The 26,481-nt window shown below is 43.5% G+C and overlaps 1 protein-coding gene and 1 long non-coding RNA gene across 5 annotated transcripts in view; one reads left to right on the top strand and one right to left on the bottom strand.

The window, feature by feature from the left end:
- Window positions 1–1,650: 1,650 nt before the first annotated feature.
- On the top strand, window positions 1,651–15,354 carry LOC141582463 (uncharacterized). The gene is made up of 2 exons (XR_012515317.1): window positions 1,651–14,685; window positions 15,104–15,354. It is a non-coding gene; the product is annotated as an uncharacterized LOC141582463 (long non-coding RNA).
- The window catches only part of CYFIP2 (cytoplasmic FMR1 interacting protein 2), a 142,609-nt gene continuing 131,305 nt past the window's right edge, over window positions 15,178–26,481 (bottom strand). For all 4 annotated transcript variants that reach the window (XM_039460643.2, XM_039460642.2, XM_010345340.3 and 1 more), the window contains 3 exons: window positions 21,885–22,123; window positions 20,655–20,802; window positions 15,178–17,918 (listed from right to left, as the gene is read on the bottom strand). In XM_039460643.2, the coding sequence (XP_039316577.1) occupies window positions 17,751–17,918; window positions 20,655–20,802; window positions 21,885–22,123 (555 nt within the window). In that variant the 3' untranslated portion in view covers window positions 15,178–17,750. The remainder of the gene's footprint in view (window positions 17,919–20,654; window positions 20,803–21,884; window positions 22,124–26,481) is intronic.

Here is a 26,481-nt window from a genome sequence, read left to right on the forward strand (position 1 = left end):
GCCCCTCTGCTGTAGGACTGCTGAGGTCCACTCCAGACCCTGCTTTCCTGGAGCTAACCTGCAGCAGCTACAGAACAGTAACGGTTCCTGCCAGTTTCTTCTGCTATCTTTGTCCCAGGAGGATACCTGCCAGATGTCAGTCTGAGCTCTCCTTTATAAGGTGACTCTTTGGATACACAGGGTTCTGGGAGCTGCTTTAGGAGACAGTCTTTCCTTTATAGGAGCTTCAAATGCTGAGCTGCGAGCTCCATTTGTTTGATTCAGAGTTGCTGGGCAGGTATGTTGAAGTCTGATGTAGCAGAACTCATAACAGCCTTTTTTCCCCCAGGTGCTCTGTCCTGGGAAGATCTGGCTTTATTCATAAGTTTCTGTTGTGCTGCTGCCTTTTTTCAGGGCTGCCCTGCCCAGCAAGGAGGCACCCTAGTCACAGTCTGCCAGCAGAGGCATTGCTGATCTGCTGTGGGCTCTGCCCAGCTGCCATGTGAACTTCCCTGCAGTCCTGTTTATAGGGATATAATTAGGACTGCCTCTGTAATGGCGGGCCTGCCTCTGTAATGGCAAATGCCCCTCCCCACCAGAGCTGGACCATCCTGGGTCCAGCTGTGCTTGCTGTGAAACTCTGAATCCAGAGCATTTCAGATTGCTGGTCTTTTTGGGGGTGGGACCAGCCATGCCTGATCACCTGGCTCCCTGCCTCAGACCTCCTTTTTTTTTTTTTTTTTCTTCAGTTGAATGGGTGACTGTCTCCCATGTGTTCCAGTCACCAGTTGAAATGGCGCCCGGATTTGTGTGAGTTCTTGTGCAGAGACCTGCTGTGCTGGCTCAAACAGCCGTGCTGGCTCAAACAGCTGTGCTGGGGGCTCATGGAACTTTTTCACCAGGGAATCTCCTGGCCTGACTCCCTGTTTGAGTCTCCTTTTTTTTCAGTTGAATGGGCAACTGTCTCCCAGGCCTTCTGGTCGCCAGTTGAAAAAGCGCCCAGATTTGTGTGAGATTTTCATGGAGACTTGCTGCACTGGCTGTGCTGGAGGCGCTTTTCCACCCAGAAATCTCCTGGCCTGGCTCCCTGTTTCAGTCCCCTTTTTATCAGTTGAATGGGTGACTCTGTCTCCCAGGCATTCCAGTTGCCGGTTGAAAAGGCACCCGGATTTGTGTGAGATTTTGTGTGGAGACCTGCTGCGCCGGCTGAAACAGCTGCGCTGGAGACTTGTGGCGCTTTTTTACCTGGGAACCTCCTGGCCTGGCTCCCTATTTTAGTGCCCTTTGTATCGGTTGAATGGGTGACTCTGTCTCCCAGGCACTCCAGTAGCCAGAAATGGTGTCCAGAGCTGTGTGAGTTTTTTGAGTGGAGAGCTGCCCCGCCAGCCGAAACATCCATGCTGGAGACTCATGGCACTCCTCTGCCCGGGAATCTCCTGATCTGTGGGCAATAAAAATCCGTCTGGAAATGCAGCGACCACTCACCCTTTGCACGCTTGCTGGGAGCTGCAATCCAGAGCTGCTCCTACTCAGCCATCTTGGATCCCCCTTCAGGAAATTTTCAATTGGTGATTTAATCTCTTTACAAGTTATAAGGTCTATTCAGATTGTGTGTGTGTGTGTGTGTGTGTGTGTGTGTGAGAGAGAGAGAGAGAGAGAGAGAGAGAGAGAGAGAGAGAGGGAGAGAGGGAGAGAGATTAACTAATTCAGTCTTGGTAACTTTTGTGTTTCTAAAGAATTTGAATTTTCAAATTCAAATTGAAATTGAGACTTACTCTTTGGCAAAATATATGGTCTATCCAGAGGAATGTTCCATGTGTACTTAAGAAAAATATAAAATCTCTAGGTAGAGTGTCCTGTATGTCTATGAGGTCTAGTTGGTTCATTGTGTTGTTCAAATCCTCTATTTCCTTCTGTCTGGTTGTTCTGTCCATTATTGACAGTGAGATATTGAAGTCTCTATTGTAGAAATATCTTTTCTCCTTACAGTTCAGCAACTTTTTGCTTGTTTTTTTTTTTTTGATTAGCTGTTATTAGGTGTGTAAATGTTTATAATGTTATGTCTAATTACTGTATTGAATATTTTATTAATATATAATATCTTTCTTTGTCTCATGATTCTTTTAAAGTCTATTTTGTCTGATGTTAGTATTATCCCTGCTCTTGGTTGCTATGTGCATAAAATATCTTTTTCACTTTCAACCTATTTATGTCTTTGGATTCTAAAGTTAATCTCTGGTAGACAGCATATGGTTAGATCATTTTTAAAAGTCTATTCTGCCAAACTGTCTTTTGAGTGAAATGTTTAATCCATTTAAATTTAAATGACTGATAATGAGAGATTTGTCATTTGCTATTTGTTTTTTATGTGCCTTATAACTTTTTTCTTCTTCTGCATTGTTGTCTGTTACATTTAATTGATTTTTTAAATAGTGAAATATTTTGATTCCCTTATTTCTTTTTGTGTAAATTTCCTATTTTCTTGGCTGTGACTGTGAATATTATATTGGTCTCACTGCAACAGCAACAAAAAGTGTCTGAAATTATTACAACAGTACAGTATGTACTCCAGTTAATTTTATGCAGGTTCAGGTGATTCTCCTGCCTCAGCCTCTCCTGTAGCTGGGATTACAGGCACCTTCCACCACACCAGGCTAATTTTTGTATTTAGTAGAGATGGGGTTTCACCATGTTGGCCAGGCTGGTCTCAAACTCCTCATCTCAGGTGATCTGCTCCTCTTGGCCTCCCAAAGTGCTGGAATTACAGGCATGAGCCACTGCACCTGGCCTATATCTTTCTTTTATTTCTCTTGCTTGATTGCTCTGGCTAGGACTTCCTATATTATGTTTAATAAGAGTGGTGGAAGTGAACATGCTTATCTTTTTTCAGTTTTCTGAGAAAAGGTTTTCAGCTTTTCCCCATTAGTGTGATGTTAGATGTGGACTTGTTGTATGTGGCCTTTATTATGTTGAGGTATGTTCCTTCTATGCCTACTTTGTTGGAAGTTTTTATCATTAAGGAATGTTTAATTTTGTCCAATGCTTTTTCTCCATTTACTGAGATGATCATATGGTTTTTGTTCTCCTTTCTTTTGATGTGATATATTATGCTTGACTTGTGTATGTTGAACCATCCTTGCATCCTTGGAATAAATTCCACTAGATCATGGTGTATTATATTTTTGATGTTGGATTTAGTTTTCTAGGATTTTGAGAATTTTTGTCTCTGTGAATCAGGAATATTGGCTTGTAGTTTTCTCTTTTATTGCATTAGGAGGAAATTTCTCCTCTTCAGTTTTTTGCAATAGTTTTGAGAAAAATTGTTACTAGATCTTAATTAGTTTGGCAGAATTCAATAGTGAAGTCATACACTCCTGGACTTTTTTTGGTTGGGAAACTTTTTATTACTGGTTCAGTCTCAGTACTCATTGTTAGTCTGTCCAGGTTTCCTATATCTTCCTGACTCAATCTTGCTTGGTAGATTTTATGTGTTCAGGAATTTATCAATTTTTTTTTTTTTTTTAAAGACTGAGTCTCACTGTCTCCCACACTGGAGAGTTAATGACTTGATCTTGGCTCACTGCAACCTCCGTCTCCAGATTCAAGTGATTCTCCTGTCTCAGCCTCCCGAGTAGCTGGAATTACAGGCACACGGTGTCATGCCCACCTAATAGTAGACATGGGCTTTCACAGTCTTCCCCAGGGTGGTCAAGAACTCCTGAGCTCAGGCAATCCACATGCCTCGGCCTCCCAGAGTGCTAGGATTACAGGTGTAAGCCACCACACCCAGCCAATTTATCAAGTTTCTATAAGTTGTTTATAATTCCTGATCTTTTATATTTCTGTGGTGTGTCTCCTCTTGTAATGTCTTCTTTTTTTTTTTTTAACTTAGGTTTCGGGTTATATTTGAAGGTTTGTTACATAGATGAACATGTGTCATGGGGGTTTGTCATACATATTATTTTATTACCTAAGAATTTAGCCAGTAACCAATAGTTACCTTTTCTACTCTTCTCCCTCCTTCCTACCTCCCCCTCAAGTAGACCCCAGTGTCTGTTGTCTCCTTCTTTGCATTAGTTTATATTATTTAGCTGCCACTTGTGAGACATGTGGCACTTTGTTTTCTGTTCCTGTGTCAGTTTGCTAATCCATGTTCCCACAAAAGAACATGAATGTCGTCTTTATGGCTGCCTCATATTCCATAGTGTATATGTACCTTATTTTCTTTATCCAGTCTATCATTGATGGGCATTTAGGTTGATTCCATGTATTTGATATTGTGAATTGTGCTGCAATGAGCATTTGTGTGAATGTGTCTTTATGGTAGAAAGACTTACTTTCCTTTGGGTATATACCCAGTAATGGAATTGCTAGGTCTAATGGTAGTTCTGCTTTTAGCTGTTTGTGGAATCAACATACTGCTTTCCACAAGGGTTGAACTAATTTACACTCCCACCAATGGTGTATAAGTGTTCCCTTTTCTCTAAAACCTCATCAGCATGTTATTTTTTGAGTTTTTAAAAATAGCCATTCTGAATGGTGCAAGATGGTATCTCATTATATTAATTTGCATTTCTCTAATCAGTAATATTGAGCTTTTAAAATATGTCTGTTGGCTGCATGTATGTCTTCTTTTGAGAAGTGTGTGTTCATGTCCTTTGCCCACTTTTTAATGGGGTCGTTTGTTTTTCTCTTATAAATTTAAGTCCCTTATAGATGGTGGATATTAGACCTTTGTCAGATGCATAGTTTGCAAAAATGTTCTCCCACTTTAGGTTGGCTGTTTACTCTGTTGATAGTTTCCTTTACTGTGCAGTATCTCTTAAGTTTAATTAGATCCACTTATCAAATTTTGCTTTTGTTATGATTGCTTTCGGTGTCTTTGTTATGAAATCTGCCTGTTCGTACGTCCAGGATAGTATTGTCTAGGTTGTCTTCCAGGGTTTTTATAGTTTCGGGTTTTACATTTAAGTATTTAAGCCGTCTTGTGTTAATTTTTGTGTATGTTGTAAGCAAGGGGTTCAGCTTCAATCTTCTGCATCTCACTAGACAATTATCCCAGCACTATTTATTGACTAGTGAGTCTGTTCCCCATTGCTTTTTTTTTTTTTTTTTTTTGTCAACTTGGTTGAAGATCAAATGGTCATAGATGTGTGGTCTTATTTCTGGGCTCTCTATTCTGCTTCATTGGTCTATGCGTCTGTTTTTGCACCAGTACCATGCTGTTATGGTTACTGTAGACTTGTAGTATCATTTGAAGTCAGGTAACGTGATGCCTCCAGTTTTGTTTTTTTACTTAGGCATGCCTTGGCTATTCAGGCTCTTCTTTTCGGGTCCACATGAATTTCAAAATAGTTTTTTCCAGTTCTGTGAAATGTCACTGGTAGTGTGATAGGAATAGCATTGAATCTATAAATTGCTTTGGGCAATATAGCCATTTTAATGGTATTGATTTTTACTGTTCATGAACATGAGATATTTTCCCATTTGTTTGTGTCTTCTCTGATTTCTTTGAGCAGTGTTTTGTAACTCTTATTTTAGACCTTTATTATCTGCCTTGTTAGCTGTATTCCTAGATAGCTTATTGTTTTTTGTGGCAATTGTGAATGAGATTGCTTTTCTGATTTGCCTCTGAGTTTGGCTGTTGTTGGTGTATAGAAATGCTAGTGATTTTTGTACATTGATTTTTGTATCTTGCAATTTTGAAGTCGTTTATCAGCTCAAGGAGCTTTTGGGATGACACTGGGATTTTCTAGATAGAAAATTATGTCATCTACAAACAGTTTGACTTTCTCTCTTCCTCTTTCGAAACCTTTCTTTCTCTTGCCTAATTGCTCTGGCTAGGACTTCCAATACTATGTTAAATAGAAATGGTGAGAAAGGGCATTCTTGACTTGTGCCAGTTTTCAAGGGGAATGCTTCCAGCTTTTGCTCATTTAATATAATGTTGGCTGTGAGTCTGTCATAGATGGCTCTTACTATTTTGAGGTATGTTCCTTCAATACCTAGTTTGAGAAGTATTAACATGAAGGAGTGTTGAATTTTATCAAAAGCCTGTTCTGTGTCCATTGAGATAATGTGGTTTTTGTCTTTCATTCTGTTTATGTGATAAATCACATTTATTGATTTGCATATGTTGAACCAACCTCACATCCCAGGATGAAGCCTGCTTGATCATGGTGGATTAACTTTTTGATGTGCTGATGGATTTGATTTGCAGGTATTTTGTTGAGGAGTTTTGCATCAGTGTTCATCAAGGATATTGGCCTGAAGTTTTGTTTATTTATTTTGTATCTCTTCCAGGTATCAAGATCACGCTGGCTTCATAGAATGAGCTGGGAGGAGTCCTTCTTCCTCACATTTTTGGGAATAGTTTCTGTAGTAATGGCACCAGCTCTTCTTTGTACATCTGGTAGAATTTGGCTGTGAATCCATCCAGTTCCATGCTTCTTTGAAAGCCTGGGACTGGTTGGTAGGCTATGTATTACTGGTTGATTGGTAGGCTGTTTATTACTGATTCAATTTTAGAGACTGTTATTTGTCTGTTCAGGGAATCAATTTATTCCTAGCTCATAAGTGGGAGGATGTAGGGTGTGTGTTTACAGAAATTTATCCATCTTGTCTATGTTTTGTAGTTTGTGTGCATAGAGGTGTTCGTAGTAATTTTTTAGGGTGGTGGTCTTTTTTTTCTTTTTCTTTTCTTTCTTTCTTTCTTTTTTTTTTTTTTTTTGGAGATGGAGTCTTGCTCTGTTACCCAGGCTGGAGTGCAGTGGTGCGATCTCGGCTCACTGCAACTTTTGTCTCCTGGGTTCATGCAATTCTCCTGTCTCAGCCTTCTGAGTAGCTGGGATTACAGATGTGTGCCACCATGCCTGGCTAATTTTTGTAATTTTTAGTAGAGACAGAGTTTCACCATGTTGGCCAGGCTGACCTCAAACTCCTGACTTCAAATGATCCACTTGCCTCAGCATCCCAAAGAACTGGGATTACGAGCTTGAGCCACTATGCCTGGCTTATTTCTGATCATTGCTTTTATTTCTGTGGGGTCAGTTGTAACATTCCCTTTGTCATTTCTAATTGTGTTTATTTGCCTCTTCTCTTTTCTTCCTTATTCTTCTAGCTAGTGGCCCATTTTATTAATTTTTTTCAAAAAACCAACTCCTGGATTCATGGATCTTTTGAGTGGCTTTTCATGTCCCAATTTTTAGTTCAGCTCTGATTTTTATTATCTTCTGCTAGCTTTGGAGTTAACTTGTTCTTCCTTCTCTAATTCTTTCACTTGTGAAATTAGATTGTTAATTGGAGATCTTTCTAACTTTTTGAGGGCATTTAGTGCTATGTATTTCCCTCTTAACACTGCCTTAGCTGTTTCCCAGAGATTCTGGTATGTTTTATCTTTGTTATTATTTTCAAAGAACTTCTTGATTTCTGCCTTAATTTTATTATTTATCCAAAAGTCATTCAGGAGCATGCTGTTTTTCATTTCCATGTAATTTTATGGTTTTGAGTGATTTTCATTGTCCTCTATTTTTATTGTGCTGTGGTTGAGTGTATGTTTGGTATGATTTCGGTTCTTGTACATTTGCTGAGAATTGTTTTATGTCCAATTGGTTTTACAGTATATGCTATCTGGTAATGAGGATAATGTATATTTTGTCATTTTGGGGTGGAGAGTTCTGTAAAGTTCTAACAGATTCATTTGGTCCAGTGTTGAGGTTAGGTCCTGAATATCTTGTTAATTTTCTGCCTCAATGATCTGTCTAATACTGCCAATGGAGTGTTGAAGGGTTCTATTGTGTAAAAGTCTGTCTCTTTGAAGGTATCTAAGAACTTGTTTTATGAATCTTGGTGCCCTAGTGTTGGATGCATATATATTTAGGATTGTTAGGTCTTGCTGAATTGAACCTTTTACCATTATGTAATGCCCTTCTTTGTCTTTTTAAAAATCTTTGTTTGAAACCTGTTTTGTCTGAAATTAGGATTGCAACCTTTGCTTTTTTTCCTGTTTTCCGTTTGCTTGGTAGATTTTCCTTCATTCTTTCATTTTGAGCCTGTCATTATATGTGAGATGTCTCTTGAGGACAGCATATCATAGGTTCTTGCTTTTTTATCCTGCTTGCCACTCTGTCTCTGTGCATTTTATGAGAAGATTTAGCCCATTTACATCTAAAGTTAGTATTGATATGCATGAATTTGATTCTGTCATTGTGCTGTTAGTTGGTTATTATGTTGGCTTTTTTGTGTTTGCTTTATAGTTTTTTTATTAGCTGATACCAGTCTTTCCTTTCTGTATTTAGTGCTGCTTTCAAGATCTCTCGTAAGGCAGGTCTGGTGGTAATGATTAACCTCAACATTTGCTTATCTGAAAAGGATTTTATTTCTCTGATACTTAGGAAGCTTACTTTGGCTGGATATAAAATTCTTGGTTAAATAATTTTTTTTCTTTAAGAATGTAGAATATAATCCTTCCAAGCTCTTCTGGCATTTAGGGTTTCAGCTGAGAGGTCTGCTGTTAGCCTAACAGGGTTCCCTTTGTAGGTGACCTGCCCTTTCTCTCTTCTTGTCTTTAACATTCTTTATTTCATTGCGACTTTGGAAAATCTGATTATATGTCTTGGGGATGATCTTGTGTAAAACCTTGCAGAAGTATTTTCTGATTTTGACGGCCTCTCTAGCAAGGTTGGAGAAATTGTCATGGATAATGTCTTAAAATATGTTTTCTAAGTTGTTTGCTTTCTTCCCTTCCCTTTCGTGGATGCCAGTGATTCATAGATGTGGCCTCTTTACATAATCCCATACTTTTCAGGTTTTGTTCATTTATTTTTTTTAAAAAATTTTGTCTGAAAATTTTAGAGAACCAGTCTTCAAGTTCTGAGATTTTTTTCCCCTCAGCTTGGTTTCTTCTACTGTTAATATTTATGATAGCATTGTGAAATCCTTGTATTATGTTATTCAGCTCTGTCAGACTCATTAGGTTCTTTTTTATACTGGCTATTTCATCCTTCAGCTCCTGTATCACTTTATTGTGATTCTTACTTTCCTTGGATTGGGTTTTTCTGACCTCCTGAATCTTCATGATCTTTGTTTCTGTCCATATTCTGAATTCTGTTTTTGGCATTCCAACCAGTTTGGGCTGGTTAAAAATTCTTGTTGAAGAACTGGTGCAGTCATTTGGAGGACATATGACACTCTGGCCATTTGAGTAACTGGAGTTCTTCTGTTGGTTCTTTCTCAGCTCTGTGTGTGGGTGTTCTTTTAACTGTAGTATAGATTGACTACAGTAAATAAGCTTCCTTTCTGGATGTTTTCACCAGGCCAAGGCTTTGTGCAGGGTCTTTATTTGAAGCTGACTTCTTGTCTCTGGTTTCAAAGAGGTATGTTAATGAGGTATTGTCAGGGACGGTCGGGACTGCACGTCTGCCAGGGATCTCTCGACCTGCAAGAGGGTCCCAATACCTGGAAGAGAGAGTGCGCTTGTAGAAATAGAGACGGGAAGTGGGGTCTGGAGGGCTGAATAGGCAGTGCCTGAAACAGCGAGTTTATTCTTGTCCAGGGTCTCATTATATATTTTAAGATCAAAGTAAATGACATCATTCTCACAGTATGCAAAGAACAATAAAAGGGGACAGAAAGTTACAAAATCAAAAAGTCACAAGTACATTTTGTTGTGCAGGGGGTTTATGATCACAGCTCATAAAAGTGACCAGGTGGTGTATTTTATCTATTTTTCCAGAAGGGGTCTCTGTTCTGATAACAATATCAGAAAGTCACAAGCTAAGTCGTTAAACCATTATTTAGGGTACAAGGCAGTCATGCAAGTAAAGAAAAGGTTAAAGCTTTTCTTAAAGAAAGAGTCATAAAAGTTAAAAGCAGAAACTGGTTGCTGGTATGGAGTCACTCAGTCTAGCAACACCTCATAGTTTAGGCCCAAACGTCATCGTGGTTAATAGTAGAAACTGATCATCCATCTTTCAGTTTCTTCTTTCCCATAGCTCGACTGCCTCCAGCAGGAAACTGTGTTTGGGATCAAGCTCACCGTATAGTGAGACCCACGCCTTTTGGGGGTCTCACACAGGAACGTTCCCCACAAGGTATATTTGGTGTTGAAGCTTTGGGATGTGATCCAGCAGGTGGCACTTAGGCTTATTGGTCATTTGGTAGACTCTTGCTTGATTGTATTTCCTCAGCTGCAGCTGTGTTTCCTCTCAATGTTCTGAAAGTATAGATTTCTTTCCCCCTTGAGTGCTGACTGCAGATTAAAACCGGGCACTCCTGGGCTGCCCACTGCAGCTCTGGGGTGATCTAAGTGTTTGTTTCTCTTCCCCAACTTGGAAGCAGCAGAGGAAGGAATTTTCATAGTGATTGTGGTCGAGGGTTGTTTGCTTGTCTTCTGAGGGCTCTACCCCAGAGAAATGAAGGTCAGCAGTTGCTCAGTACAATCAGCCCAGGATGGAGAGTCTGTGTTGCTGGCCTAAACCATGGGTTCCCTGTCTGGAGGCAAGCAGTGGGGGATAGAGAGGGTAGTGTGGGATCCGTGGGAGATGGACTGGCCTCCTCTCCTTGAGTTGACTATAGCTTGTTGGAGGTGTGGATAAGGCACTCTTTGCTCCTTCATTAGTCTGAGGGTGGCAAGGGCAGTTCCACTGCAGAGGCAGTGACAGAGAGACTTTCAACTGCCCCTGGAAAAGTCTGGCCACTTTTCCCTAGGGTTGCTGTAGTATGCCTGGGTCCCACTCCAGTCCTTAGTCACCTCAGATTTTCTAGTACCTAGACATATCACCAGTGAAGGCTGTAAAACAGCAAAGATGGCAGCCTGTTTCTCCCTCTGGGAGCTTTGTCCCAGGGAGGTATGGGACTGTTGCTGGCCCAAAGGTACCTGCAGGAAGTAGCTGGAGACCCAGGTTGGGAAGTCCTGCCCGATGAAGGAGAAAGGGGATCAGGGATCCACTTAAAAAAGCAGTCTGGCCACATTTTGGTAGAGCAGCTGTACTGTGCTGGGGGTCTGCCTCAGTGCCCTCCCTGGTCACTTCAGACATTCTGAAGTCCAAAGGCTTAAGTGGCAAAGATAGTGGTTCACCCCTCCCTCTGGGAGCCCCGTCCCAGAGAGATTACAAACCTTTATTGATTGGAGAACACCAAGAGGGGTGGCTGGAGGACCCAGTTAGGAGGTCTGCCCAATGAGGAGGAGTGGGATCAGGGACTGACTTAAAGAAGCAGTCTGGCCATGTTTTGGTAGAGCTGTGTAGTGCTGAGGGATCCCTTCCACCTGCAGTTGGCTTGGACTCTCTAAAGCCTGAAGGCTGAAACAGCTAAGTCACCCAAACAGCAAAGATGGTGACCTGCCCCTCCCTCTGAGAGCACCATCTCTGGGAAAATTCAAACCTCTGTCAGCTGGAGACCACTGGTGGCATTGGTTGGAGGGCCCAACGAAAGAGCCCTGCCCAGTGAGGAGGTCTGGCATTGGGCACCTGCTTAAAGCAGCAGTCTGGCCCTATTTTGTAGAGCAGCTGTGCTGTGCTGGGGAATCCCTTTCATCCCTGGTCAGCTTGGACACTCCAAAGCCTGAAGGCTGGAATGGCTAAGGCACCCAAGCAGCAAAGATGGCAGCCTCTCCCTCCCACCAGGAGCTACTTCTTAGGGAGGTGCAATGCCACTACTGGTGGCTGGAATTCCAAGCCACTGGGTCTTATCTTGTGAGGTGTTATGAAAGTGGGCCTATAGGCCATTGCTGCTCAGTCCCCTGGATTCTGCCTCTTTACTAGGATTAAGTATGGGGGTCTGGCCTCCCACTTTGCTGGAGCTGCAGCTACTTTTTCTGGAAAGTCCAAGTATCTAAAGCTCCAGAGTTTCCGCACATGTCTGAGTGGCTCCTATGCTGAGGTACCACATAGCTCTGTCAGACTGAAAGCCCTGGTAGAGTGGGTTCACAAGGACATCTTCTGATCTGAGGGTTGCAAAGATCCTTGGGAAAAGTGTCATTTCCCAGGGTCACTCATTCATTCACTGCTTTCCTGGGTAGGGGAGGTTCCCCTAGCTCCATGTTGCTCCCTGTTGGGAGTGGTCCTTCCCCTGTGGGAGTTTTAAAAAATATCTTACCAGGAATTTGCCTACCCTTAGGAAAAGTGTGTTGTAAGAGAAGATGATTAGTGTTGCAGAGAAAGGGATTTCCAAGGTAATGACCATTGACATGGTTTGGCTGTGTCCCCACCCAAATCTCAACTTGAATTGTATCTCCCAGAATTCCGTGTTGCAGGAGGGACCCAGTGGAAGGTAATTGAATCATGGGGGCCAGTCTTTCCTGTGCTATTCTCGTGATAGTGAATAAGTCTCACAAGATCTGCTGAGTTTATCAGGGGTTTCTGCTTTTGCTTCTTCCTCATTTTTCTCTTGCTGCCATCATGTATGAATTGCCTTTTGTCTCCTGCCATAATTCTGAGGGCTCCCTAGCCATGTGGAACTTTAAGTCCAATTAAACCTTTTATTCTTTTCAGTTTCAGATATGTCTTTATCAGCATGTGAAAATGGACTTATATGATAAATTGGTAGCAGGGGTGGGGCATTGCTGAAATGATACCCCAAAATGTGGAAGTGACTTTGGAATTGGGTAACAGGCAGAGGTTGGAAGAGTTTGGAGGACTCAGAAGAAACCAGGAAAATGTGGGAAAGTTTGGAACCTCCTAGACATTTGTTGAATAGCTTTGACAAAAAAATGCTGATAGTGATATGAACAATAGTGTCCAGGCTGAGGTGGTATGAGATGGAGATGAGAAGCTTCTTGGGAGCAAAGGTGACTCTTGTTAAGTTTTAGCAAAGAGACTGGTGGCATTTTGTCCCTGCCCTAGAAATTTGTGGAACTTTGAACTTGAGAGAGATGATTTAGGGCCGGCGTCCCCAAACTTTTTACACAGGGGGCCAGTTCACTGTCCCTCAGATTGTTGGAGGGCCGCCACATACTATGCTCCTCTCACTGACCACAAATGAAAGAGGTGCCCCTTCCTGAAGGGCAGTGGGGGGCCAGATAAATGGCCTCAGGGGGCTGCATGCGGCCCATGAGCCATAGTTTGGGGATGCCTGATTTAGGGTATTTGGTGGAAGAAATTTATAAGCAGCAAAGCATTCAAAAGGTGACTTGGGTGTTGCTAAAAACATTACATTTTAAAAGGGAAACAGAGCATAAAAGTTCAGAAAATGTGCAGCCTGACAAAGCAGTATAAAAGAAAAACCCATTTTTAGAGGAGAAATTTAAGCCAGCTGCAGAAATTTGCATAAGTAGCAAGGAGCCTAATGCTAATCCCCAAGACCGTAAGAAGAATGTCTCCAGGCCATGTCAGAGATAGTCATGGCAGTCCCTCCCATCACAGACCCAGAGGTCCAGGGGGAAAAAGTGGTTTCATGGGCTGGGCCCAGGGTCCCCATGCCAGGTACAGCCTAGGGACTTTCTGCCCTGTGTCCCAGCTGCTCCAGCCATGGATGAAAGGGGCCAATGTAGAGCTTGGGCTGTGGCTTCAGAGGGTAGAAGCCCCAAGCCTCGGTAGCTTCCACATAGCGTTGAGCCTGCGAGTACACAGAAGTCAAGAACTGAGGTTTGGGAACCTCCACCTGAATTTCAGAAGATACTTGGAAACTACTTAGATGCCCAGGAAAAAGTGTGCTGGAGGGCTGAGGCCCCCATGGAGAGCCTCTGCTAAGGCAGTACAGAAGGGAAATGGGTTGGAGTTGCCACACACAGTGGGCATTGCCTAATGGAGTTGTGAGAAGGCGGCCACCATCCTCCAGACGCCAGAATGGTAGATCCACCAACAGCTTGCACCATGCACCTGGAAGAGGCACAGTCACTCAACATCAGCCCATGAAAGCAGCCAGGAGGGAGGCTGTACCCTGCAAAGCCACAGGGGCGAAGCAGCTCAAGACCAGGTATCCCACATCTTGCGTCAGCATGACCTGGATGTGAGGCCTGGAGTCAAAGGAGATCATTTTTGAGTTTTAAAATTTGACTGCTGTGCTGGATTTTGGACTTGTGTGGGGCCTTGTAACCCCTTTGTTTTGGCCAGTTTCATTTGGAACAGCATGTATTTACTCAATACATGCACTACCTTTGTATCTAGGAAGTAACTAACTTGCTTTTGATTTGACAGGCTCATAGGCAGAAGGGACTTGCCCTGTCCCTGATGTGACTTTGGACTGTGGACTTTTGGGTTAATGCTGAAATGAGTTAAGACTTTGGGGGACTGTTGGGAAGGCATGATTTGTTTTGAAATGTGAGGACAAGATTTGGAGGGGCCAGGGGTGGAATGATACAGTTTGGCTGTGTCCCCACCCAAATCTCAACTTGAATTGTATTTCTCAGAATTCTTGTGGGAGGGACCCAGGGGGAGGTAATTGAATCACAGGGACCAGTCTTTCCTGTGTTATTCTTGGGATAGTGAATAAGTCTCACAAGATCTGATGAGTTTATTAGGGGTTTCTGCTTTAGCTTTTCTCTCGCTGCCACCATGTAAAAAGTACCTTTCACCTCCTGCCATGATTCTGAGGCCTCCCTACCCATGTGCAACTGTAAGTCCAATTAAACCTCTTTTTCTTCCCTGTCTTGGGTATGTCTTTATCAGCAGCATGAAGACGAACTAATACAACCATCTAGGAGATATGATGTTAATCCAGACTGATAAAGTTCTGCAGGACTCCTCAGAGCCTTATGGATCTTCAAGGGTAAAGAACATAAAGTGTTTCCCAGATTTATCTACTTTGGAACCATTTTTTCACTGAGCATCTCAAGACTAATAGTCCTTCCACTACACTAGCTCAAATATGACTCCTTGTGATGGCAATTTTATGAGGTGGTGACACCAGTTGAGAAAGACTGTGTGTGTGTGAAGTAGACCCCTCAAAGTGTCCCAGTGGGAAATTACCTAGAATCAGGATATGCGAGCTAGAAAGGATCGTCTTGTCCAACTTGACAGAAGAGGAAACAGCCCTACGACTCATCTTAGTGGTGACCTTTAGGAAAGCTGGTGCTATGTGAAATGTGAGGCTCAATTTGTAAAGATGTAATTCCCCAAGTGAGAAACCAAGCAAAGCCATTAGTTTGGTGTGCACTAACCTATATTTTTCTTTCATTCTCTTTTAGGTTGTTTACTTAGTTCTAATATCGTCTTCTGCAGCTCAATGAGGATTAGAACAGGACCAGGAATCAAGACCAAGTTTCTGGTTTTACTAGTTTGGAAGCAGTTTTAATGAAGATGGAAATGTTTATCAACTCATCACAGGTACCCCCAAAATACAAATCAAAATATCATTTTCAGCTGCATAGCAAATATGATTTAAGAATTTAACATCATTATTTGATCACAAGCGTAAATATAAGTCACCATAAATAAATGTAAATTCATTGTACAAAAATCCCCAACAACTCTTAATACAAATATGGTACATTTGACAGTTTCTGAAACAGATTTTTTAAAACTTTTTAAAACCTAAGCTTTATTTTTTTTCCTGGTTATTAGACACACACAAAAATCAAAAGAGGCTAGGGCAGTAATGCCAGGGGAAGAGAATATTAAACTTATAGGGTGTTAAGAAATCAGTGCCACTGGCAAGCCAGGGAAATGAAATCCTTCTACTGAAAGGTAAGCTCAATCTACTGGGATCAAGTCTCTTGCAGGTAATGTGACTCAGCCCAGAGGGTGAAATTTAGGGATATGAATGTGGGGTGAGAGAGGTGGGTTATTGAAATAGAAATCTCATCAAATAGATGATTCAAATCTCCACGAAGCTGTGGTCAGGGATTTGGATGAAACTCTATCTATCTATCAGCTACAGAGAGCCAGCTACCATCCTCAGACAGGACTAAAGATGTAGAAGGAGCTGGAGCCTCGACATTTTATATGTGTTTTTAAAGTATGTTCTGCCATCTGGGATAATGTCTCTTTTGCCTCTGGAACATAGCTATGGTCATCAAGAAGAAAAAGTCAGAAATCATAATAGAAGGTGGTACTTCCAGACAGGAGAATCTGCCAGTTTCCCCTGGGAACCTCTTCCTTTGTCTCTTCCCTGTATATTTTTCCCACGGCTCGGTGGTAGCTCAAAGCCCAAGGTTATCAGAATGATTCCCTTACAACAGTGCTTCCCAAACTTCGATGTGCAACAGAACAAGTCAGGTAGCTTGTGGAAAGGGCAGATTTCCTGGCCCTGTTCCCAGAGATTCAGAATTAGTAAGTTTGAGGTGGGGCCCAGGAATCTGCACTCAGATGTGCTACTCTCGGGATCTGACCTAAGGGGCCTTTCACCTGTGGCCCCACCTTTCCTCACTGGAGGATATAAGGACATCACACAGACCTCTTCCCGTGGGTACTTCCTGTAGGGTTAAAAACGAGGCCATTTGATTAAGGCAACCATTTCTAAACGTCTTACTTCCCTGGGCTGGAAAAATATCAAATGTCACATTTTATGCTCTTAAAACTACAGGGCCACAGATTTCCTGAGACAATGACATGCTCTGTAACAAGACACGTACATCCTAAAGCCTCTGTCCTTCTCAATGTTCCCATCACACTAGGTAGGAGATTCTGCAGAATACTTTTGGTTTGGTCTAGAAAATGGAAGTAAATATTACCTTTGGGAGAGAAGCCACACCCCAAAGTCTAACTTAAGAAACATAAAGATAACAGCCAAGTTGAGAGCAAAAGCTAAAATGTTGCAAGAATCTTTCAGATTCTAGGACAATGAAAGTTCTGATTCCCTAAAAGAGGACTCTTCCTGGAGGCCAGGGGGCACACATATCTTGGTATTAAAAGCTCATTGACAATTATTACTATTCCCCCTCACCTCTGTATTTCCAAGATGTTTTGGGCCTCTGTGGAAATAACCCCTTAATATTTTCTTTCTTGTGGAAATGTTCCTTGATAAGCGATTCTGTGCCAAGAAGTGGTCCCTAATTTGGTAGCCGGCTAATGCTGTAGGCAGTGCTGTGACTGTTCCAAGCTGCTTCCCCTATGTGGCCCAGTGCTAAGCCTCTACCAAAGGGATGAGGGAACCATCTCGCCATCAAGCAGCTGAGATGGCCTGAAAGCATCCCGCGTGGACCGTGAAACTTCTGGCCGTGTTCATACATACTGCTTCCCCAGAGCAGGCCTGACCAGTCTCCTACCCCACCTGCATACAGTGTGATACACCTGTGAATGGACCTCTCTAGGACTTCCCCGAGAGGGGAGTTAGGATGGGACTTCGGGAAGCCTATGTGGTAGAATCCCTGGCAGCCAGAGTGGGAGAAGATACCCCCGTGGCACTGCTGGGAGGGAACCCAGAGAGATGAAGTCGCAAGCTGAGGGACATCCTTCGGGCGGGGCTGGCATCTCTGGGCAGGCCGTATCTGTTCTCAGTCTGAGACTTCAGTCCTGGGGTCAGACATGGGCACTGGGTAGGAGGTGTCCGTCTTGGGAGGAGGTCTTGGGAAGCAACCACAGATGGGTGGGATGATGGGATGGAGAAAGGGTGAAAGGTTGAGGGGGCAAGAAAAGAAAAAGCACACACTGCCCTGTTTTTCTTTTTTTTTTTTTTTTCATTATATGCTATGGAGAAACCAGCATGGAGGTGTCACGGGAGAGCATGCACATGCCCCGCCCTAGGGAGTGGTGGAGATGTGTTTGGGGAGGTACTTGTTTGTTTCCAGGTCCATCCCACACGCTGTCCGGTCGGATCCTGTGGCAGGCTGGCTGTGGCTTTCTCTCTCCTGCTTCTCTTCCTCCTCCAGAGAAAGGGTCTGCAGGACCTTCTGCTCAGCAAGTGGTGGCCAAGGACTGGTGGATGGGTGGCTGGAAGCAGCGCACATGCTCCACGGTGGAACTGTCTGTCTCCACGGACTTCATGTACTTGTTCAGGATGGCAAAAACCTCATTGTTCAAGATCTGGTACTTCCTGATCCGGTCGGCCATCTTCTTGAGGGGCTACAGAAGGAAGGGGATGTTCAAGTTAGGGCAGGACAAAGGGGAGTGGAAAGAGAAGGGAGTAAGAGAAGTCAGTGAGGTCCAGGGTCCCCTGCATCAGTGATCATATCACTTAAAATCCTTTAATGGAGTCCCCTGGATCTGACAATCAAGTGTTAACAGGATGATGAAAACCCTCTCCAAGTCTTAAAACCATCTACAGAGCTACAGTAATCAGGAGTGTGGCACTGGCATAAAGGTAGACATATGGATGAGTGAAACAGAATAGAGAGCCCAAATACACAACTATATGTATGATCAAATGATTTTCAACAAGGGTGCCAAGACTGTTCAATGGGGGAAAACAACAGCCTTTTCAACAAAAGATACTGGGAAAAATGGATACCCACATGCAAAAGAGTAACACGGAACCCTTACCTTATACCATATACAAAAAATTAACTCAGAATGGATCAGAGACCTGACCATGGGAGTTAAAACTGAAACATTTAGAACATAGGGGGAAATTTTTAATAATATGGATTGGGCAATAATATCTTGAGACATGGTATCAAAAGCAAAGGCAAAAAATTGAACATCAAAATTGAAAACTTTTGTGCATTAAAGGGACACCATCAGAATGAAAAGGCAACTCATCAAATCGAAAATAATCACAAATCGTTTCTTATAAGTAATGTCTAGAATACGTAAAGAACTTCAACTCAACAAAAAGGACTCGAATAGGCACTTCTCCAAAGAACACATACAAATGTCCAATAACACATGAATATAGCACTCAGCACTGACAGTCAAATTAAAACCAGAACATGATTGACTTTTTCACCCATCAGGATGGCTATTATTAATAAGTGCTGATGAGGATGTGGAGAAATTGGAACTCTTGCGTACTACTGGTGGGAATGGAAAATTGTGCAGCCACTACGGACAACAGAATGGCAGCTTCTAAAAAATATCGAATTACCATAGGATCCAGCAATTCCACTTCTGGGTATATAGTCAAAAGAATGGCAAGCAGAAATTGAGCGTTATTTATATAGCTATGTTTCATAGAAGCCAAAATTAACCATTTTCAACAGTGGCCAAAAGGTGACAGCAAGCTAGGCATCCACGGACGACTAGACAGACAAAACGTGGTCTGTACACGCAATGGAATATTACGCAGCCATAAAAAGGTTGGAAGTCTACATATGCTACAACATGGATGAACCTTGAAGACATGCTAACTAAATTGAGCCAGTCACGAAAACACAAATACTGTATGTTCTACTTATATGAGGTACCTAGAGTAGTCAAATTCATCAAGTAGAATGATGGTTACCAGGGGCTGGGGAGAAAATGTGGAGTGATTTTTTAATGGGCCCAGAATTTGAGTTGGGGAAAATGAAAAAGCTCTGGAGAGGGATGGTGGGAATGGGGGTACACTTAGTGTATTTCATGCCCCTGAATTGTACACTGAAAACTACCATTTAGACTATGCGTATTTTATTTAAAAGCCCTTTGTGACGTGGCTCCTAGCTCGCTCTCCTTGAAGTAAAAATTTTGCCCAGGATTTTGACAGCACGTTGTCGGCAACCATCCCTGTTTTGAAACTGTCCCTATTTTTGTTAGTAACTGCCTCTTTCTGCTTCTGTAGCTCGGCTTATTGCTTACTAACTGGAAAACCTTTAAGAGAAACTGCCGGGCGCGGTAGCTCAAGCCTGTAATCCCAGCACTTTGGGAGGCCGAGGTGGGTGGATCACGAGGTCAAGAGATGGAGACCATCCTGGTCAACATGGTGAAACCCCGTCTCTACTAAAAAAATACAAAAAATTAGCTGGGCATGGTGGCGTGTGCCCGTAATCCCAGCTACTCAGGAGGCTGAGGCAGGAGAATTGCCTGAACCCAGGAGGCAGAGGTTGCGGTGAGCCGAGATCGTGCCATTGCACTCCAGCCTGGGTAATAAGAGCAAAACTCCGTCTCAAAAAAAAAAAAAAAGCTGCCACGTTGTCTAAAATCCTGAGTTACTCCCCCTCCCACTTACTGTAAAAACTGTGTACTATTCTAAGCCGGGGTCCAGACTTTTGGGTGTGAACCCTTCTGGGCCCGCCGGTGTAATACAGTGTATTCCTCCGATCCCCTGAGTGCCGCTTGGGTTTTTCAGGTAAGATGTTCCAGAACATCTTCTCACTGGGTCCCTGAAACCCCACCTTCGATCTGTCTTCGTGCCTCAGTGCCTCAGCTGTCGCCATTCCTCTGTCTGGGGCATCCTCCCCACCCCACATCCCACTCTGCTGCTTTGTTCTTTGCTGTGGGCCATCCCGGACTCAGCCCAGGCACAGCCTCCCTCTCCTGGGAAGCTTTCTCTGCCCTCAGCTTGGTTTAAGAGCCCTTCTCCACCTTCCCACAGCAGCCCGTCTCGCCCACACCAGCACCTATCCCATCCAGGCGCCCTGCACGACTCCAGTGTTTGGTGAATATTTGTACAGGTGAGAAACTGGCATCAGCAGAGTCTGAATGGGACAGGGAAGGTGCACTCCAGGTCTGGAGCCCAGCCCTGCCCTTGGGGGTGACCTGATTCATGGCAGTAGGTGACGAGTGAGTGACTCATGGCTTCCTCTAAACAGGTCACCGGCCTGTAGTATCTTTATGCCTGCGGTGTGGGGAGCTGGCCTTCACGAGCAGCTCCCCGTCCTCTGCTTTTCTGGTGAAAGCCTGGTTGTCAGCCCAGCCCCATCGCCCAGGCCTCAGCCTGCTTACCACATTCTTAATGATTTCATCCTTCCCATCCTGCCTCTGCACTTTTAGCAGGTGGTAACAGAAGTCGAACAGGTCGAAGCGACGCTGCTGGCCCAGCAGGACGATGATGGAGCAGCCAGCCCAGTTCAAGCCATCACCGAAACACTGCCTAGGAGCAGGGAGAGAAAGCAGCTGGAGTTGAGAGGTAGGGGAGGAAGGGAGGCAGGGAGGGAGACTCATCTTGGGCCAGAAGTACAGCTACTAAGCAGGCCTGTCTTTGGGCCAAGTCTCTTAATCTATAAAATGGGTACAAAGGAAGCTGTGAGGGTGGATTCATTAGTTCCAGGGATGGTAGTTATGTCATATAAAGTCCTTCTAGCCACAAAGAGGTGTCAGCCTCTTTGCATCACCAATGTTAAAAAAAAAAAAAAATCAGCTCTGAATTTGCAAGGAAAAACTGATGCAGCCCTTGAGATTTCTGTGGCTGATTACTCCCTGCAGGCCAAAGGAGAATCTGTCTTGACTCTCTAAAAGGAGCCGAAGGAACACCTGTGGGGTGAAGGGCCATTTCAAACCAGGAGGCCAACTGGCCAGGGCAGGCTGAGAGGGAGGGGACAGGCTGTGGTGGGCAGATGTTGCTGGGGTTGAGGCTGAGTCCTTTGGGTTCTGACAAAGCTCTGACTGCAGTCCCCCAGCTCTGAAGAGACATGGGCATTTGGACGGCAGCAGGGTCATCCTTCAGCTATCTCTTTTGCCCTTAAGCAGCAGCCCCAGCTCCCCAGCACTGTGCTGGAAGCTTGTAGGCCAGCGCTGCTCTGAAACGGCCTCACCAACACCACATTCTCAGGGAAGTTGCCCCTTCCCGCAACCTTTTTCCTAGAGCTCGTGGCTGCTGGAAGGGAGGGCTTGGCTTGTCTGCCTTTCCACTCTGTCCTCAACATGTAGCTGGGTGAGTTCAGGAAGAACTAGCCCCCTTCTGCTCTAAGGACTCCTAAAGGCTCCTCATTTTCCAGTAGTACAGTGTAGTGGCGGTGAGGTGGGCAGTGAGTCTTATTATCAAACCCCTACTGGGCTCTTTCTTGCACACGCAATTGGCTCAGCCTCCAGGTGTATCCTGTGCAGCAATCAACACACTCAACAAGTAGTTGCTGGCCACCCCCAACCCCGTTTCTGGCTGAACTCTGGTAGCCCCATGACCTGCCGGAGCACAGGCAGCTTGGGGGTGACCCTGCCTTCTCTGGGAGTACTCACTCAGCTGTGAACTCATTGGTTCCCACAGGGATGCAGTAGACAAACTGCATGGCACTCCATAGCCGGTGGAACTCCACACACTCATCGACGTGCATGACGCCATTGGTGGGCGGTGGGCCCCGCCAGATGGGGTCCTGCAGGTAGCTCCGGATGCGGGTCAGGATGACCTCGAACATGGACAGGCCACAACACAGCCGCTCCTTGGTCAGGAGGTCACCCTCCCGAGCGATGGCGATTTGCTGGAAACAGAAGGGCATACACACCTTCTAGCCACGTTTCAGAGCCCATCTGCCACCTCCCACCAGAGATTCCCAAACTCCAGAGCTGGCTGCACCTGGAATTCATTCACTAAAACTGATGTCTCTTCTTCAAAGCAGGGCACTAACTTGATGATCCTGAATGCAACAGCAAGGAAGTTTCATGGTAAGTCTTACTGGCATTAAGTAAAATCCAGGTACCATCAGTAGTGGATTAATTTTTAAAACGATGATTTACCCATGTAATGAATGCTGGATAGCTATTGAAAAGACTGACATGATACTACTAAGTAGTACCACTGCTTCTACTGTAATTACTACTAGCTTAAGCTTTCTGAGTGTGGGTAATAAAGCAGGCCGTGTTCTAAGCACTTGATAGGTGCTGACTCCATTCCACTCCATGAGGTAGATGCCGTTCCTATCCCCATTGTACAGATGAAGAAACTAAGGCTCAGAGAGGCAGCCAGTGAGTGATAAAGCTCCCATTTGACCCAGTAGTCTACATCTGTTGGTTAAGTTGTAAAGTGAATAAAACAAATTGCAGAAACGAATGCATATCACAATTCTACTTAAAAACACTGACAACGTACAGTCCCACAGACGAACGTATGTGTGACGTGTGTATGTGTAAAGCATATTTTAGAAAGACTAACATCAGCTGTGGGAACAGATGGGCTTGGAGAAGTGAGTGAGACTGTCACTCTTGACTTTAAATACTTCTGTACAATTGAATGTGCTACAATGAGCATACATTAATCTTTTAAAATTTGCCCATGATTTCAGATAATGATTTCCTTTAGAAGGGCTTCTCTGACAATTACAAATGACCTCTATTAATGTAAACTGGCTTTTCATCTGGGTTCTGGCTACTGCATATCTAACAACCAGTTGACTAGACAGGCTGGATGTGAAAACATTACTACACACATTATGAGTAAAAGCATGTAGGGGGAGAGGTCCTGAAAGCTATCTGCAAAGTAAGGTAAGTATTAAAATCTAAGGTTAAAATAAGGTCTCTAAATCTGCGAACAAAGCTAAAGGCAGACTTTCTGACGCTGAGATCCACAGGGGACTCATGGGATCAGCTCCCCAGTGGGAGGTTTCCCCAAGAAGCCATTTTACAGGGTGGCTGGGAGGCACCTGCCTGGCTTTCCTGTAAGCTCCCTCCCTGGAGGCCCCCAGGAAGAGGGAGGAAGAGGGTGACCTTTAACTGCATCTAGGAAGGGAAGGAAATCCGGAAACAGCAATACCAGGCGTCTGTTATAAATGTGGACCATGAATGTAGTTGTCACAAGAACTAGGAACTGAAATCTAGGAAAAAGATGAATTGGAGAAGTAGTTTGCCAATGTGTGTTTTAAACATGAAAGAGGGAACCCTGATTCCTGGTGACTCACCCTGATTTCATCAGCAGGAACAGCTCGTAAGCAGAGGGGAACCGCTCAGATTGCCACAGTTAGCTTAGAAATATCTCTAGTTAAAAAAAAATCCTGAGCCTGTACTTGAGTCTGTTCGTATTCTCTTTACTCTTACTCTTTTCTGTTTGGCCCCAGAAAGGGCTCCTCATTTCAGAAAGAGAATGCCTAGTACAAGGAAGACGCTCAGTAAATAAAAGGACCCCAATTTATTCTCAAGTCATGAATATTATTTTGCAAATTAATGCATACAGAGTTCTGGCTTACTAATAATCTACATTTGGTTAATCTGAATCAGTCCTGAGGGTCAGACAGTCCTGCAGTGGGGAAGAGAACAACTGGCAACTATGGTTATAAATCTTTAGACTTGGAACTCTGGTGCCCCCGCCCACTACAGCCAATGAAAAGGGCCTAATAATAACGAGCTTTCTCCCTTTCCTTTGAAAAATGTTTGTCCTTTCCTGGTGTCCTAGTGGTTAAGAAAAAAGAAAAAAAAGTGTTTAGCCTTAAAGTTTTAAGAAAATAAAAATATTTCATAAACCTCATTACCCAAAATGAACATTCTTAAAATATTGATGTATGATTTGTTTACGTATGTGAATGTATATATGTATATTTAGCAATTTGAGTCATATTACTACATTGCTTTTTTAAAATAGATCAGTAATTTCAACTCATTTCCTTCAATATGTTGAAGGAATGGCTACACTTAATGGCCATTGATATAATTCATTTAGTCTTACATACTTGGTTACCTTAAATTGTTTACAAACTCACAATTAAGAACAATTCTAAAGCCACCATCCTTTTTTTTGGTTGTTAGTTTTTTGTTTTTTGTTTTTTTTAGATCAGGCTAGAGTGCAGTGCCATAAACTCGGCTCACTGCAACCTCTGCCTAGTGGGTTCAAGTGATTCTCCTGCCTCCGCCTCCTGAGTATCTGGGATCACAGGCGTGGGCCGCCACGCCTGGCTGATTTTTGTATTTTTAGTAGAGATGGGATTTCACCATGTTGGCCAGGCTGGTCTCCAACTCTTGACCTCAAGTGATCTGCCTGCCTTGGCCTCCCAAAGTGCTAGGATTACAGGCATGAGCCACTGTGCCCAGCCCACCATTCTTATACATAACATTTTGTGAGCTGCAGCTGAGCATTTTGTTAAGATGAAGGCTTAGTAACTGAAGGGTCAATGAGTATAAATATTTTTCAAAGGCATCTACTACAGTGGCAAACTATCTTCAAGCAAAGTTGACCCGTATGCATCTACCTACGTGAAGCCTGTTCCTTGTACCCTCATCCATATTCCTGTATCCCAGCCTTGGCAACATGGTGACACCTCCTCTCTAGAAAAATGAAAACATTATCCAGATATGGTGGTGTGCACTCATCCCAGCTTCTTGGGAGACTGAGGCAGGAAGATTGCTTGAGCCTAGGAGGCTGAGGCTGCAGTGAGTTACGATGGTGCCACTGCACTCCAGCTTGAGTGACAGGCAAAGACCCTGTCTCAATAATAATGATAAAATACGGCTGGGTGAGGCCGCTAATGCCTGCAATCCCAGCACTTTGGGACACCAAGGTGGGCGGATCACCTGAGGTCAGGAGTTGGAGACCAGCCTGACCAATATGGTGAAACCTGTCTCTACTAAAAATACAAAAATTAGCCAGGTGTGGTGGCATGCACCTTAAGTCCCAGCTACTTGGGAGGCTGAGGCAGGAGAATTGCTTGAACCAGGGAGGTGGAGGTTACAGTGAGCTGAAATCATGCCACTGCACTCTAGCCTGGGTGACAGTGAGACTCCGTCTCAAAATAATAAAAATAAAATACTCCACTGAGAAACAGTCTTTGTCAACTTGAGATGAAAAATTGTATCTCATTCTTCGAATCTGCATTTCATTGATTACTGGTAAGGACAGATGCTTTCCTGCGTGTGTGTTAGCATTGTATTTTTTTTATGTTGTGAGTTTTCTTTCATGTCATGTCTTCTGATACGTCTATCATTTTCTGCTTTGAAAATGTGCTTTATAGATCGCGTCCTGCAAATACCCTCAGTTTGTAGCTTGGGGTTATATGGAAAGGGGAGTGTTTAACATAGTTTTTATTTCTTTTCTATTCCACTCAGTGGGGAGTTTTTTCTCTTTCTTACCTTCTTTTCTGAGTTTAACAAGGGGATGGAGAAAACATTTGTGAAGCTGTGCTGAAGTCATCTCAATATTCCTCCTCTATAACTTTAAGAAGGAATATATAACAATATTCCTTCTTAAAGAACTCAATGGTTTTTGAATTCTTATGCTTCTATTATTTGCTCATCATAACAATCAAGAAAGGCAGGTAAAGCAGATATGATCCTATTTCATAGATAGCAAAATAAAGACGGAGAAAAATGGCTTGCACTAGATAAGTCAGGGGTGGAGTTGGGACAAGGATGCCTGTCTTTTAACCTCCCCAGCCCCAAGGCTTTTTTTCCATGATAGTGTGGGGCAACAAACCAGGTCACCTGAATTTGTCTCAAACAAATGCAAAGAATGCAATACTGCTCAAGCTTCCCAGCTTTAACTACGTTGCAGACTTCCTCTGTCACCGACCTAGATATCTTATGAGTACCCTGTGCCCAAACTACCTCAGAAGTTAATTATTTTGTTAATTTTTCTTTGGTCAATGCAATGACTAAGTTCTGACTATTTCTTGAAGGATGGGAGACTTATAAAACTGGCATTTCCTGTCTCACAGAATGTCTATGCTCTTGTTTGTTAAACACTCAGCATTTGACAGATTGAGATTTCTATCGGTCCCAAGGAAATGGTGTTCACCAGAACAGGGAAGGAATTCACAGTCCTCTAAGTGGAAACACATGCCAGACTCTGGCTTGAGAGGCGGGGGCTGCCTGCAGGCTGACGGCAGCAGTGGAGCAGACACATTTACATGTCGCTCAC

Source organism: Saimiri boliviensis, chromosome 20 (genome assembly GCF_048565385.1).
Source record: "Saimiri boliviensis isolate mSaiBol1 chromosome 20, mSaiBol1.pri, whole genome shotgun sequence".
Classification (NCBI taxonomy): domain Eukaryota; kingdom Metazoa; phylum Chordata; class Mammalia; order Primates; family Cebidae; genus Saimiri; species Saimiri boliviensis.